The 15,642-nt window shown below is 42.4% G+C and overlaps 1 protein-coding gene across 3 annotated transcripts in view; it reads left to right on the top strand.

The window, feature by feature from the left end:
* The first annotated feature begins 2,550 nt into the window (after window positions 1-2,550).
* ZDHHC21 (zinc finger DHHC-type palmitoyltransferase 21) overlaps window positions 2,551-15,642 on the top strand; it is a 37,386-nt gene continuing 24,294 nt past the window's right edge. Inside the window, exons 1-5 of one of the 3 annotated variants that reach the window (XM_057406278.1) lie at window positions 2,551-2,838; window positions 4,961-5,057; window positions 11,743-11,946; window positions 12,716-12,814; window positions 15,520-15,631. In XM_057406278.1, the coding sequence (XP_057262261.1) occupies window positions 11,793-11,946; window positions 12,716-12,814; window positions 15,520-15,631 (365 nt within the window). In that variant the 5' untranslated portion in view covers window positions 2,551-2,838; window positions 4,961-5,057; window positions 11,743-11,792. Of the gene's footprint in view, window positions 2,839-4,407; window positions 4,444-4,960; window positions 5,058-11,742; window positions 11,947-12,715; window positions 12,815-15,519; window positions 15,632-15,642 lie in introns of those variants that run through there. The other 2 variants (XM_057406280.1, XM_057406279.1) reach the window with 2 other exon arrangements.

Below are 15,642 nucleotides of genomic sequence, written 5' to 3'. Positions count from 1 at the left end.
GAACATGCTCCATTCTCCTTCTAGACAACCTCCAGTTCCTGCTACCACTATGTATTTTCAGGTCAGAGTAACTTTAGCTTCAAATGTTAACAATTGCCCTGCATAACAGAAGATTCTGGACATCGAAAAATAAATCAGGACAAGGTCCACAAAACCTTGAAATCCACCTAAACACTAACCTGGCTTTCTGGGCACTGTCTTTTCAGAAAAATCATGTTATGATTTAAATTTTAGGAAAAAATATCAGTAATAAAGAAGAGTTTTCTGTGGTGATCATATTACTCTTCCTCCATTTCATCCATCATTGTGTAGGAAAAACGCTCTGGGGCAAGAGCCCATAATTTACAGTGGGAACTATGCCACTCAGGCAGATGGGGTTACCTTTAGGTAGCCAAAAGATCATGTTTGTACATCAGCAATGGGTGTTCAAGGCATGATTCCCAGCTGGGAACACTGAAAATGCTGTCTGCTACAAGACGTCTGTGGCTTTTAGCCACTGTTAATCCCCTGTGGGTCAGAATTACCTTTTAAAAACAGATTGGCTTCTGTGGCCAGGTAAGGGTCCTCTGTGAGCACGGGACATGGCACAGCAGGGGACACAAGTGTCATAGAAGTTTCACAACTGGCCTATGCTGAATGAGGAGAGATGCTAAAAGTAAGAATTACAAGAATAATTCTTTATCCATGCTCATGAGGTATCCCATTCAAATCTGGGGACACCACATGCAGTTTTTTACACATGGTTCTTATACCTTTCAAGCATTCAGATACAACATTATTTCTTGCACACACATACTTGTTTTGAAAACCAACTATAATTCTACAATGCCATCATCCACCTGCTTCTTTCTTGATCTAGGTGTCCCTAGATCCTCGGGAACCTAGTCCAAGCCTGGAGTTGGTCTTGCTATAGTTAATTATCTACGATGCTGCATAATGGGAGGATTTCACGCAAGCGCTAGAGAGGCTGGGATGCTGGAGGTTGTAGGAGTAGCACATGGGTTTCCCTTCTTCATGGATGACTTTTAAGATTCTGAGAAAAAAAGAAAAATATCCTTAGGGTGGGAACTGTCTTTCTCCTTCTTGCAGTGAACTGGGCCTTTCGTTATGCTGATTTAACCATGATTATGGTTATATATGTATCAGTGGCTATAAATGTATGGTTTTATACATATATACAAATAAATGTGTCTTAAGAAAGGTAACATGGTTTCATACTACTAAGTTAATGCAATTTCATACCACAAAGACTACTTGGTACAATAGTTAGGGAACCAGTTCTCCGAACAGGAGCCCGCAGACCGAGACAGAGGCCCTGACCGCAGCACTCTGGTTTTGCCAGGATTGCGAGAGGACACTACACGTAAAGGAGACAGCAATCACCTTGACAAGCGGCTGCGCTCGGGAACGGCCATGCACTGGAGGAACACGGCCGCACACCCAAAAGTGGAGCAGGAGAGCCTGCTTCCCACAGCCTCCCGCCGGGCAGGAGCAAGCACAAGCTAAAACACCCACCTCCAGCCGTACTACCCGTGCGTATCCCCACACGTCACTAAGTTCACCCCACCCGCCCTCAGGCTCCGCCCCCCTCATGAGACCCCGACCGCCTAACGCCCTCCGAGTCGGCAGCGCTGTCGCTGCGCGCATGCGCGGCTCGCCCGGCGGAAGCGGAAAGGTGTCTGTGCCACGCGCGGGGGCGGTCGGGCGCGTGCGTTGCCATGGAGAGCGGGGGAGAGGAGGGCGCGTGACGGCGGCCCCCCCCTTCTCCTGCCCGGCGTCGCCCAACGGTTGGTTCCGCCTCGCGCCGCGGGGAGAGGGGAGGGGGGAGTGGTTGCGCGGCGCGCTGGGGATGGGGGCGACTGCCTGCCCCGCTGTGTCCCCGTTCCCGGGGGCTGCGCTCCGTTGTAGGAGGGGCCGCTCTGCCCGTGGTGCGGCTGGCGGTGGGCAGCGGCGGAGCCCCGCGGCACTGGGGAGGGGGGCTGCAGCCGGCTGACCCTGCGGCGCGCTGTTAACACAGCTGCCCTGCCAGCCCTGGGTGCTGCTTCACCTGTGGTCACTGTAACTGCAGGAGTGCCGGTTTCTGCGCAGACACCTGGGGAGGGAAGCCCTTAGCCGGGTTCCTGGCTATAGCCTTACCTGTAAGATAAATACTGCTGTCACTTTCATCAAGACCCGCGGTGCTGCTTTCTCTGCCAAATGGCGAGGGGGTGAGTGCTGCCGTTGGGGTGGCAGTGGGAGGGGTGACTGCGCCGGCAGCGTGGCATAAAGAAGCAGAATGCCCTCTGACATCTCCAAGTATCACACTTCCGTTTTCCATCTCCAGGAGTTAGTAAAACAAGACTGTACATCCTCATGTCCTTCCCACTGAGGATCCAGACAGTGATCGGCTTAAGTAACATAGATGATGTGCCTACAAGTATCTGTTTGCTCAACAGTGGGTGAAAATAGTGTTCATGGATTGTGATCCGTGGGGATATAGTGGGTTTACATTAACACTGAGCCATATCGCAGGCCAAGCCCATGTGGCATCTCTGTTGAATGCAGTAGGTGTTTACAGCTACGCCTTGCAAGAGCCTATCTATAGAAAGAACTTGGGTGGGAACGTCTTTGCCAACCTTCAGGAGCCTGTCAACAGCCACCTAGCAACTGTATTGCCAAGGGCTCTACCAGCAACCATCTATTGTATAGATACCTGCAAAGCTAGGTACACGGCCTTTAGTCATGGCAAAAAAATGCTGCTGCTTGTATTATCTGGTTGTTCCCATACTAGTTTGTTAAAGGGGAGAAGAGCTGCAGAAGGCACAATGGTAATTGTATTCTGACACCTGATAACATCATGTAAGTGGTTTCTTTAAAATGTAGTTGAAAGTAATTTAGTTATTTGCTTTAAGGTTTGAGGTTTTGGGTTTGTCTGTTTTGTTTCTGGTGAAGTATATTGTTAGTTTTATATCAGATTTTGGCAGTAATTGTGAAGATTTAAAGAAGGTCACAGATCTAAAACCACAGGTGGATCTTAAATTGATGGAGGCTGTTGATTGCTGTGGCCTTGCCTTGGCTGTCACTTGGCTGTCTTGCGTTTCTACTCTCTATTCTCTTTTCTCTTTCAATTGCTTAGAATGCAGCCTTTTCAGAAAGTGATGTTTTGCTCACCCTAGAAATGTATTTTATAGAGCATAGAATTGTTCAGTCTTTGTGGAGTGTTAAAACTGGTTTCACAGTTGTCCTGGTTTTGGCTGGGATAGAGTTCTTTTTCTTCCTAGCAGCTGGTGCAGTACTGTGTTTTGGCTGTAGTCTGAGAACAATACTGATAACACACTGATGTTTTAGTTGAACAATACTAAATATTATTGCTCTGTGTCACTCCGGACTTGTTTAAGCATTTGGGAAGAAAAGTTATGAAAGTCAGATGTCACAGGTCTCACTTCCCTTACTGAAGTCCAGGGCTGAGCTGAGGCAGAATGTCTAGGGTCTTTTTTTCCAGTTATGTATCAAAGCAGGAACCATAAGAATGCAAGGAGCAGGATGTCACCATGGATAGCTGTCATCCTTCTTAGGATGGGAAGTCCTTGTATTGGGTTTATTTATAAAGCAGAATTTTCTGAGAATGTTTTGGGACAGTCTTGGTGCAAAATTGTATACTTTTTATTGAAGGTTGCAATCAAATGAGCCAATTAAAACAAACTTTATTTCATGGTAAGATTCCAGGTTAGTGCAATGCTTTCTTGTTTCTCAGAAGTGAGTTTCTGCTGCCTGACTCATTCTGTGGTCTAATTATTCAGTGGATGTCATATCAGAAGTGATACGGGAGGTGACTGTAGTGAACAAATATGGAGTTTATGATCCTGTTGATTTGGATAGAAATGAAAGGTTTACGAAAAAATGCTGTCCAGTCATTGCATAGTAAAATTAATTTTTGGAAAGGCAATAACAATTCTTGATCATGTAGGAAAGACTCAGTCATATTTTGGAAAATTAGAACTTTTCACAGCCATAGCTACTGTTTGTTTTCAAATATTTTGATATGTTTATTTAGAAAAAAATGGCTATAAATTAGGGTAAGAGGGAAGAAAGCCACAAAACCTCCAACATTAGTGTTGTGCATTTTATCCTAAATTATTTTATTGGAAAATCTTTAGGCACTGCATATATGGATGCTGAGTGTATATGGATATAAATCACTTAATTGTTTCTTTTCAACTTATTTGTTGTAAACCTGTTCATATACTTTTTTCTCTACATATTGTAGTTATTCTCATCAGAAGTGATGCATCCTAAAGAACAGAATTATTTGAGATTAGTCTTCCTTTCTTTTCATGTATTTAAAAGACTTAATACAGATTTTTTAAAAAAGTATGTTTAAAAAGAGAAGACTACAAATTCACTTTGTCCATGTGTTAAATTGGAATCTACTGCTTTCTACCGAATCATCAGAACGTGCATGTTGTAGGTTTTCTTTATACCACTTCTTTTCCCTTTTGTATTTATTTATGGTACATAAACCAAGAGGGAGAGGGGGGGAAAAAGCTCACTTTACTGGAGGGAGTCAGTATATTAATGTTGCTTATGCAGTATTGCTGACAAAAGTATAATGAAAAATATGAAACTTAATTTTTCAATATAATATGCATGCAGGAAGCAACTGCATCACAGTTTAAAATAACTAAACCACATTGGCAGTAGTGCAGTTTTATACAGACCTTTTTTCATGAACACTTCCATCTTTTAAATCTACATTGAAATTATGAATGGCTTAGAACTGAAATTCAAGGAACAATAGTTAGAATCAGCATGTCAGTTCCAGTGTGAGATGCAAAGCATCTGGGTATTTCTGTGAATGGCTTGAGAGGAAGCTCTACTGAGTGAGATAAGGTATGAAGAACAGAATAGGAGGTAATCTATTATACGCAGCCTCTGAAAATAGGGATGATGATTATTTATCAGTCTTTTCTATCTCTTTCAGAAAAGATACAGAAGACGAAGGTGAAAAAAAATCACTTCTTGAGAATGGGGCCTTTTTTTGCATAATTCCAACTTAATTGTGGAACTTTCCATCAAAGGTATGGATTTGGGTGTGGTAGCGGTGTTTGGTTTTGTTTTGCTTTTTTTTTTAATTATAAAAGTAAATAATGTCATGCAGACAAAAGTTAGTCATTGAGTTGTAAAAATTTGGTATATATTTCAGTTACAGGCATTCCCATAGTTTTCTTCAGAATCTCTCTTACTGCCTTATTACTCACACATTATGCTTAGTAGGTCATTTGTAAACAAGTATTTGAGTACTTGCATCTCTGTTTTGTTTGTTGAGTCAGTATTTTACCTTCTGAGGAAGGACTGTGGAGTTACAGGATCTCTGCTGCCCTGGTGAGATGGAAAACAGGCAGATTCCTGAGCAGTCAGCAGTGTTTCTAGCTCCCTTCGGGTTTTTTGGCCTCTGTGTTTCTGTCAATCTGCATGATTTCCCCTTCATAAATTCATGCTGACTACTATCAATCATCTTGTTGTCCTTACTGTGTTTGGAAACAGTTTGCAGGATTATTTGTTCCACCTTCCCAGAGATGAGGGTGAGGCCAACAGGCCTGTATTTGCCTGGATCCTCCCTTTTTGCCCTTGAAAACAGGGTTGATGCTTGCTTTCCTCAGTCCTCTGGAACCTCACCCATCAGCTTAAAGCTTTCAGCCAGTTGAGAGTGGCCTCACAATGACGGGGCCAGCTCTCTCAACACTCATGGTGGCATCTCATCAGGTCCCACAGAAGTGTTACATCCAATTTGTTTAAAGATTTCTTAATCTGATTCTTCCTCATTTAGAGTCTTTATAGCTCCAGACTTTCCCACTAGTCTCAGGTGGCTGGAATTTCAGAAAGCGGGTCTTACCTATTGAGCAAAGTGAAGAAGGCTCTTTGACATTTTGGCATTGTTTCACCAAGTACCCATCCTATTTAGCATCAGGCCTATGTTTCCCCTAGCCTTCTGTATGCTGCCCATGTACCTGTACAAAACTTTTGACCTTCATATCCCTCACCAGATTCAACTCCAGGTGCACCTTATTTTTCCTAAATCCATCCCAGTGTACCCAAATGGTGTTCCTGTATCAGATGTGTGCACACGCTTGATGTAGCTCCACTTCACCTCTATTTTGTTGATTATAAGATCTCTATTGTCCACATCACCCTGCATCCTTTGCTTGCAAACCCGGACCTCCACTTCCTCACTGAACTGTATGTCACACCTCTCTTTCCATCATTTCTAGTCTAAGCCTTCCCTTAGCAAGTTGACTAGCCTTTTGGCAAAGATGCTTTTGCCCCGCATGGTCAGTGGACCTCATCACCTGGCAGTTCTTTGAACTTAGTGAAGGTCCCATCATCGTAAAGGCTGAGTCCCTGTTGTTGATGTCAGCTGCATAATGACTTGTTTTTGCTGGCGGGATTCATAGGCTCCTCCAGTCCTTCCCCTTCACAAGCAGGACAAAATATACACCACCTGGCTACCAGGCACTGACCAACACCCTCTGAGCACTGTAGTTGTGCTTGATACGCTCTTGGACTCCCTTGGCTGTATCTGTGGTACCCACATGGAAGAGCATCTGAGTATAATAGTTTGAAGGCCAGCCTACTACTAACCTCAGTAACAGCCTATCCATGGTGTCCAGGAGCCAAGCCCCAGGCAAGTAGCAAACCTTGCTGGTGGAGGTGGCAGAGGTGCCTCTGTCCCAGCAGCAGAGTTTCCGACCGCTGTTCCTTGACCCATCCTGCCGCACTGCCATAAGATGCCAGCTCAGAGGCTTCATTGGACAGAGCTCTCTGCCCGCTGCCAAGGCTCAGAACCTGCTCTGTAGATCAGAGCTGCAATGGGAGCAGGAATGGTCTTCCTAGTGCTAGAGCTTGCAAGCTCACAGGCTTCACCTGACTTGGCATCTCCATGCCCAGCTTGACAAGATAAGGTTCTGCCTGCACCTCCTCTGTGCAGTAGGGGCTCTTGTAGCTGCAGTGTCTTGGAGAGAATCTGGTCTCTCTCCTTTTCTGCATCCCTGATGTTACACATTCTGCTCAACTCCTCACACAGCTTCTCTGCTTAACAGATCCTCCATTAGTGCATGCTTAGAAGGATATGAAATGTTTTTTTTAGTTCTAAACCTGCTGGTTGCCAAAGTTAACTTATAACAGACACACACTAATAGTTGGTGGATTCAGCAGTATAATGCTAAATCAATTATATGTCTAGAGACTGTACATAATTTTGTAGTGTGTTAATACTGTGTATACAACAGACTGTGGTACTTGCATGCTACATATAGTAAAATTAAAAAAGAGCAGTAGATGTAAGCCTGATCAGTTTTTATGATTATCATGAACTTACAAACAGTTTTAAGGGCATAGTAGCTGTATTCAGTATTCAACATGGATTTATAAAAAAAGTGTTAGCACATATGATGAATTTTTAGGATAAAAATAAGCACTTAATACTCTGCTGTACTTGAATGGAAACACTGTTGCACTGGAAGATAACAAGCAAAGGATTATGATAAATGGTGCATAGGAGAAGTGTGGAAAAATGTCAGCTTATTTGGGTTTGATTTTGATTACAGTATCACAGTATGATAGAGATTGGAAGGGACCTCGAAAGGTCATCTAGTCCAATTCACCTGCCGGAGCAGGAACACCTAGATAATGTTACACAGGAATGTGTCCAGGCGGGTTTTGAATGTCTCCAGTGAAGGAGACTCCACAACCTCCCTGGGCAGCCTGTTCCAGTGTTCTGTCAGCCTCACTGAGAAGAAGTTTCTTCTCAAGTTTAAGTGGAACCTCTTGTGTTCCAGTTTGTACCGATTACCCCTTGTCCTATCATTGTTCGCCACTGAGTAGAGCCTGGCTCCATCCTTGTGACACTCCCCCTTTATATATTTATAGACACTTATAAGGTCACCCCTCAGTCTCCTCCAAACTATAGAGACCCAGCTCCCTCAGTCTTTCCTCATAAGGGAGATGCTCCACTCCCTTAATCATCTTCGTTGCCCTGCGCTGGACTCTCTCCAGCAGCTCCCTGTCCTTCTTGAACTGAGGGGCCCAGAACTGGACACAGTATTCCAGATTCGGTCTCACCAGGGCAGAGTAGAGGGGAAGGAGGACCTCTCTTGACCTACTAACCACCGCCCTTCTAATACACCCCAGGATGCCATTGGCCTTCTTAGCCACAAGGGCACAGTGTTGGCTCATGGTCATCCTGTCGTCCACTAGGACCCCCAGGTCCCCTCCCCTACACTGCTCTCTAACAGGTCGTTTCCCAACCTATCCTGGAACCTGGGGTTGTTCCTGCCCAGATGCAGGACTCTACACTTTCCCTTGTTCTATTTCATCAAGTTACTCCCTGCCCAACTCTCCAGCCTGTCCAGGTCTCGCTGGATGGCAGCACAGCCTTCTGGCGTGTCAGCCACTCCTCCCAGCTTAGTGTCATCAGCAAACTTGCTGATAGTACACTCAGTTCCCACATCTAAATCATTGATGAATATATTAAATAATACCAGTCCCAGTACTGACCCTTAAGGCACTCCACTAGTTACAGGCCTCCAACTAGACTCCGCCCCATAGACTACAACTCTCTGGCTTCTCTCCTTCAGCCAGTTCACAGTCCACCTCACTACCTGATCATCCAGTCCACACTTCCTCAATTTATCTGTGAGGATGCTGTGGGAGACTGTGTCAAATGCTTTGCTGAAGTCAAGGTAGACCACATCCACCGCTCTGCCATCATCCATCCACCGTGTTATTTCCTCATAAAAGGCTAAGAAATTGGTCAAACATGATTTCCCCCTGGTGAAGCCATGTTGACTGCCCCTCATAACCCTCTTATCCTTGATATGCCTTAAGATGGCACCAAGGATAAGGTGTTCCATCACTTTCCCAGGGATGGAGGTGAGGCTGACCGGTCTATAGTTACCCGGGTCCTCCTCCTTGCCCTTTTTGAAGACTGGAGTGACATTTGCTTTCCTCCAGTCCTCAGGCACCTCTCCCGTTTCCCAAGACTTGGTAAAGATGATGGAGAGTGGTCTAGCAATGACTTCCGCCAGTTCCCTCAGCACCCGTGGGTGCATCCCATCTGGACCCATGGATTTATGGATGTCCAGATTGCTCAACTGGTCTCTAACCCATTCCTCATCGACTAAGGCAAACCACTCCGTTGACCTGATTTCATCTAAGGTCTCAGGGGTACAGGGCTCTTCAGGACTGCCTGCAGCAGAGTAGACAGAGACAAAGAAGGCATTCAGTAACTCTGCCATCTCTGTATCTTCTGTCACCAGGGCACCCATCCCGTTCATCAGTGGGCCTACATTGCCTCTGATGTTAGTTTTGTCTGCCATGTATTTGAAAAAGCTCTTTTTGCTGTCCTTGACCCTTCTCGCCAGGTTTAATTCTAAGGAGGCCTCAGTCCTCCTAGCTGCCTTCCTACATTCTCTAGCAGCAGCCTTATATTCCTCCCAAGTGGCCAGCCCCTCCTTCCATGACCTGTAAACTCTCCTCTTCCACTTGAGCATACCCAGCAATTCCGTATTTAGCCACGCAGGTCTCCTGGCCCTCTTCCTTGACTTCCTACGTGTCGGGATGCTCTGATCTTGAGCTCGGAAAAAGCAATCCTTGAATGCCAACCATCTTGGGCCCCTTTACCTTCAAGCAGCCTTGCCCATGGGATTTCCCCCAGCAATTGCTTGAAAAGGCCAAAGTTTGCCCTGCTAAAGTCCAGGGTTGCAATTCTACTTGGTATTCTACTAGTCTTACCACACAAGATCCTGAATTCCACCATCTCGTGGTCGCTGCAACCAAGGCAGCCCTCAACCCTTACTGCTTCGACCAGATCCTCCTTGTTAGTGAGGATGAGATCCAGCAGCGCTCCTCTCCTGGTCGGCTCATCCACCATTTGCAGGAGGAAGTTATCATCCATACACTGGAGGAACCTCCTGGACTGTGGCTGGGTTGCCGAGTGGTCCTTCCAGCAAACATCAGGGAAGTTAAAATCCCCCACGATGACCACGGCCTGTGACTGTGAGGCCGCTCTCAGCTGCCTGTAGAAGGCCTGGTCAACTTCCTCACCCTGATCCCGTGGTCTGTAACAAACACCTACAACAGTATCCTCCCTGCCAGCCTTCCCCTTAATTCTCACCCACAGACTCTCAACTCGCTCATCATCTGTCCCTGGACAGAACTCGGTGCATTGTAGTTGCTCCCGCACATAAAGAGCAACCCCACCACCCCTCCTGGCTGGCCTGTCTTTTCTGAAAAGGACATAGGCCTCCATGACTATGTTCAAGTCATGTGAGCTGTCCCACCACGTCTCTGTAATTGCCACTAGATCATAGTCTCCTGACTTAACACAGGTTTCCAACTCCTCCTGCTTATTTCCCATGCTGCGGGCATTGGTGTACAGACATTCCAGGGAGCGAGCTGAGCACACCGATTTCACCCTAGGATTATAGGAGGCCTCCCAGTCTTCATTAATTCTGGAGTGCTGCCCCACTGGGGCAAGCCCAGCTACAACCCCATCCCCCTTCGAATCTAGTTTAAAGCTCTCCAAATGAACCCTGCTAATTCGTGCCCCAGCATCCTTTTGCCTCTGTGAGACAAACCTTTCCCACTTGTCCTTGATTCATCTAGGAAAAGAAGAAAGCAATACATTAATGAAACGTGTCAATAATATTAAGCAGAGAAATTGAAAATGCAAGTGAGGAAACATGAAATAAGTAAGAAAACCCTGGAAACAGACACATAAGATGAAATTTCAGTGCAAGAGGAGGAAGCTTAAATGGATACATCCTGAAGCCCAGAAATAATGGAAACTAATGGGTTAGGAGAATAGCTTGGTGTTTGTGTGTTACAATAATAAGACACATATATGAAAGCAGCCTGACAAAAAACGCAACAGTAGTAATCCTTCCCTTGAAGATTCTACTGAATAGTGCTTCCAATTTAGTGTGGCATTTTTATGAAGATCAGTTTATGAAGCTCCAGTGTTCATACTGTAGGACTTGGAGTTTCTTCAGTCTAAAACATAAAAAAAACCAGCACACTAAAATATCAGAATGGAAATCTCGATGTTTTAAGTTTAATTAATAATGAGAAAACTATTTTACAAGACCTCTTACTGATCTACATGAAAGATATTAGGGTAGAGTGGTTTCTTTCCCTACTGGTCTGCTATAAATGCCATGAAGGAGGTTTTTTTAAGCAGGGGAACATAATAGATTCCTAGGGAAGCTTGCGAGTATTTTAGCATGCAAGCTTTTAAAAATAATCTTGGAATATAGTTGGTAGACTGTAATAGGTAGGTGGGATGAATCCTTGTATAAGTCATTCCCTGTGGTTTTTTTTTTGCTTTGCAACCTTTTTATTTTGATGGAATATTTCTCTAATATTTATATCCTTGGCTGCTGCTAGCTGGCTGTCAGTTGCTTACTTTACCTATTACTTAATAGTTTTTCCAGGTACATATTTTACTTGCATCTTGATAAATGTTTTGTTTTAGTGAGATATAACTAATGAAATAATAAACGATTTCTCTTCCTGATACTTGAACAGTGCATGTGAAATGTCTGCAAGTTTTCATTTAATTCCTTAAATCAGTAGCTGACAGGTTTGGTTGTTGTTTTGGTTTTTGGTTTTTTTTTCCTATTTGAATGTATGTAGGACCCTATAGGTTGCATGATACTAGCTAATTTACTCTTTTTTAAAATGATTTTTTTTAATTTATCTCTCTAGGATAATTTTTGATTCCTGGGTTGTGGCAGATTATTACCTGTTTGCATTCAATGGGACGACGAATTCACTTTGTGGTTGACCCTCAGGGTTGGTGCTGCATGGGTCTCATTATCTTTGTCTGGCTGTACAACACAATCTTTATTCCAAAAGTCATCCTTTTTCCACACTATGAAGAGGGACATATTTCAGTTCTTGCAATTTTGTGTAAGTCAATTTAACTTAGCCCTTTTTTTATACCAGTAAAAATAGTATATTTGGGTAATAGTTAACATGTAGAAGAAAGATGAGAAAAAGAAAAGACAAGAGGCAAAGCATAAAAGTACTGAGGTGCATCCTACAATTTTGTGTTCTGAGGAGTTGAGACTTTCTTTCATTTCAAAGGTGTTCTGGTAAAACATGTTTGTGTGTAAACTGGGGAAAAGTGTTAATATGGTTTTCAGATCCTGTAGCTGAAACTTGACCTAATTTCAGGCAAACAACTGTTAGTGCTTGTCAGAATTTGGGGTGGTAGTACTGGCAAACAGAGTTTTGGTAGTTTTGGTTAAAAATGACAAATGACCTGGGTACGTCAGCTAATATGAGCTATGGTAATGAGTTTTTCTGGAGGAAGGCTTGGATTATAACTGGAACCAACTTTAAAGTGAAGATTGACTATTGGGAATGTCCTTTCCATGTGTAGGCTTTTTCTGCTAATACAATAGTGAAGGAACTTCTTAAATATAGTAGTAAGGTCATAATGTCATTCTGTCGGTGCTGTCAGAACAGTGTTCACTGCTACATTTTCCTTTCCCTTTTTAAGACTGGGGATTACTTTATATTTTAGACTGCATAGTACCAAATATATGCCTGGAATTGAATGAGAAGGATGAGTAATTTCTAACTCAGTGCTGGAGCATCTATATTCTTGATTCAGTGTACAGTGGGTATTTTGTACACCTGAAGAAGACTAACAAGATCTTACTTATTTTTTTAGGTTATTATTTCTGCTCATTGTTTTGTATAGCTTCATTACTAAGAGCCTCAGTCGCTGACCCAGGAAAGCTGCCTGAAAACCCAAAGATACCGATTACAGGTACATTAAGTTGTTTCTGTATAATTGAATAAAAGTTATTTTAATGTCCTCAAAATAATAGGAATCAATTTGATTTTGTGAGATTTGATGAAAACTATGAGCAGTTTCTGGTGGAGCCTATGTTGTTAATGATATTAAAATTGGTATGGCGCTGTTTTTAACTTGTAAATTCCTAGGACTTTCCCTTTTGTAGACTTTTCTAGGACTTTTCGCTTGTATTCCATAAGAAGTTTAGTTATTTAGGAACTTCTGCTAGGAAATTTTTCCACATGAAGGTCTTTTTTGCATTCTAGGCTTTCAAACATATTGCATATACTTCTAACTTGGTATCATTTAATAAAAAATGTTTAGAGGCGATTAGTCATTATAATTCCATGGCTTTTTTCCTAATAGATTTATAAGATATCCAGGGTGGTAGTAGAAGGTACAGGATTTTATCCATGTATTTTCTACACAGTCTTTTCCAGTGACTTACGTTTGTGTGGGCTGTTAACTAAACAAATGTGATGCTAATTACATTGCGTTCCTATGGGGTAGCAACTTAACATGTTAGATTTCCCTTCTGTCCTTGTGAATTTATTTCATAATTCCTTAATGGTATCTGAGGCTCCAGAAATAGAAGGAAATTTGAAACCTTAATAATTCTTCACAGAGAAAACCATATTTTTAGGAACTGTTGAATGGTGTAAAGGTGCTTGTCTAATGCAGAGAGCTTTTATGTAGCAGTTTTGAATGGAGTAGGTCTATTAAATAATATGTCTAATAAATAGGTTTGTTAAAATGTATGAAATGGAGTGAGGGGTGAATATTTCAGTCTTTTTTTGTTGTTCCTGGCATCTGCCACATTGTATTTCACTCTCTCTTCCTAATGCTAGTAGAATCTAGGATAATGCGTTTGGGAACATGATCAGTTTACCCTCAGCACTGATGTTACAAGGTGCCCAAACTAGGCAGCAGATAGTAGGAAGGGGTGTATCTTTCTGGGATTCAGATGTAAAATACTGATTGCAAAAAATCTCATGTCAATGTTCTTTCTCCTTTTGGTAAATGATCCTTTGATCCAGTAAAAGGAAAGGTGGCTCAGACTTGGGTTCTCCAGTCAGAGTTCTTGCCGTAGGAAGAACAAAATGGGTTCTGCAGCTGAAGCTGGAGACTGAAGATACTTAGTACAGTTAGATACAGTTACAGACGATTATATTTATAACTGAATGTTCATTTACCTGCAAGATACCAGGACCAGTACAAATTCCTTTTGTACAAATGTTTCTTCCCCTTTTAAGGGATCCCGATAAACAGCCCTCCAGCCTTTTTGTGCTCCATTCATTTCATATGGCAGTGATGCTTTATAGATACTTGTGAAGATGGAATGCTTAGGCTTGACTGTGACATTGGATTTGCGGATTTGATGTATGCCATATCAAGGATTTTATACTTTCTCAAGTAGCACTTCAGTTCCCTGGTATTCGCTAGGTTGACAGGAAGATACATTTTTACATGGTATAAATTGTATTAAAAATTAGTTGGTGTTTTTGAACTTTGCTGGTAGCTATCCTATTAGGGAGTGACATATTTGTGACACTGGTTTTATGGGAACAGATTGTAAATCAGTTTCCATCTGGTATTATTACTCCTTTAATGATATCAGATGTTTGGCTTCTTTACTTCCAGTGTCCAAATGTTATTTTGTTGCAAGAAAGATAAGATTAGAGCTGCCTGCAGGTAGCTCAGAAGTGCTAAATTTAACTTTATTTAATTTATATTGGGACAGTGCTTTTTCATTTAAAATTTCAGAATGCCCTACTGCAAAAAGTATGCTTATTCCTTTCTGACCTCCCCCAGGATTCAAGAAATTTCTCTGCATCAAGAAAGTTCTATCTAGGTAGAAACAACCAGTCCAAGTATTTTAAGATTCTCAGTCATGCACCTATTTTCCTTAAAGACAAAAAATACATGCTTTTGTGAATGCAAGTGTTACAGTGTTGGTGTCGTTTGTTTCCCCTGCGAAAATAAACTTCCTAGTATATCATTTGAATTGTCATTTTTCAAAGGCTTCCTCTAATTTAGGTGGTGCATTTTGAGATAAATAATAAGCTGAGTAATAGTAGCTCCTGGTAGTTTCAGCTATTTAGTATCTCTGGAGATCAGAATCTCACACTGGGCATCCAAACATAGAGTATAATTTTAAATACAAGTCTATCCTCTCTTCTGTGTTTCCCTTATGTGTAAAATTGCATGTTGTGTGGTGTATGTCTGAAAATGTTTTGAGGTGGAAGATGCTCCTGAAGTGTTCATTCTACATTTTATTTTGATTAGCTGGCTTTGACAAATTTGAGTAGCAGTATTTCCTCAGGAGGTTTTGGAACAGCAGGGAGATTTTATGATGGTTTTGCCTAGCAGATACAGTTTTTACAATGAGCATGTAAGAAAATAATTGAATTACAGTCTTCCTTGTTTGAGTGACAGCTTTTGTGCTGTAATAATTACTCCCTAGAAATATATAGGAGGAGAGAAGATTTTGGGGAAGACTGACACAGATTGGCAATAATATTTTCCAGTTTAATTAAGGTGACAGTGGGAGAAAAGTTTTCATATGCTGCATCCCCTTCTCAGATCATAGTAAGATTTTATTTTTCTTTTTGAATCACTAGTTTACAGATTTATCATGAGTGTACTTTACTGAGTTATGTCTTTACATTTTTGCCTAGAACGAGAATATTGGGAATTATGTAACAAATGCAATATGATGAGACCAAAGCGTTCACACCATTGCAGTCGTTGTGGACATTGTGTGAGGAGAATGGATCACCACTGTCCATGGTAAGACCAGG

This window comes from Pezoporus wallicus, unplaced genomic scaffold, assembly GCF_028554395.1.
Source record: "Pezoporus wallicus isolate ANWC-B61680 ecotype Strahan unplaced genomic scaffold, APGP_CSIRO_Pwel_v1 contig_2132, whole genome shotgun sequence".
NCBI lineage: Eukaryota > Metazoa > Chordata > Aves > Psittaciformes > Psittacidae > Pezoporus > Pezoporus wallicus.
Note: the sequence above shows the minus strand (reverse complement) of the source record. Positions and strands in the feature narration are given on the sequence as shown.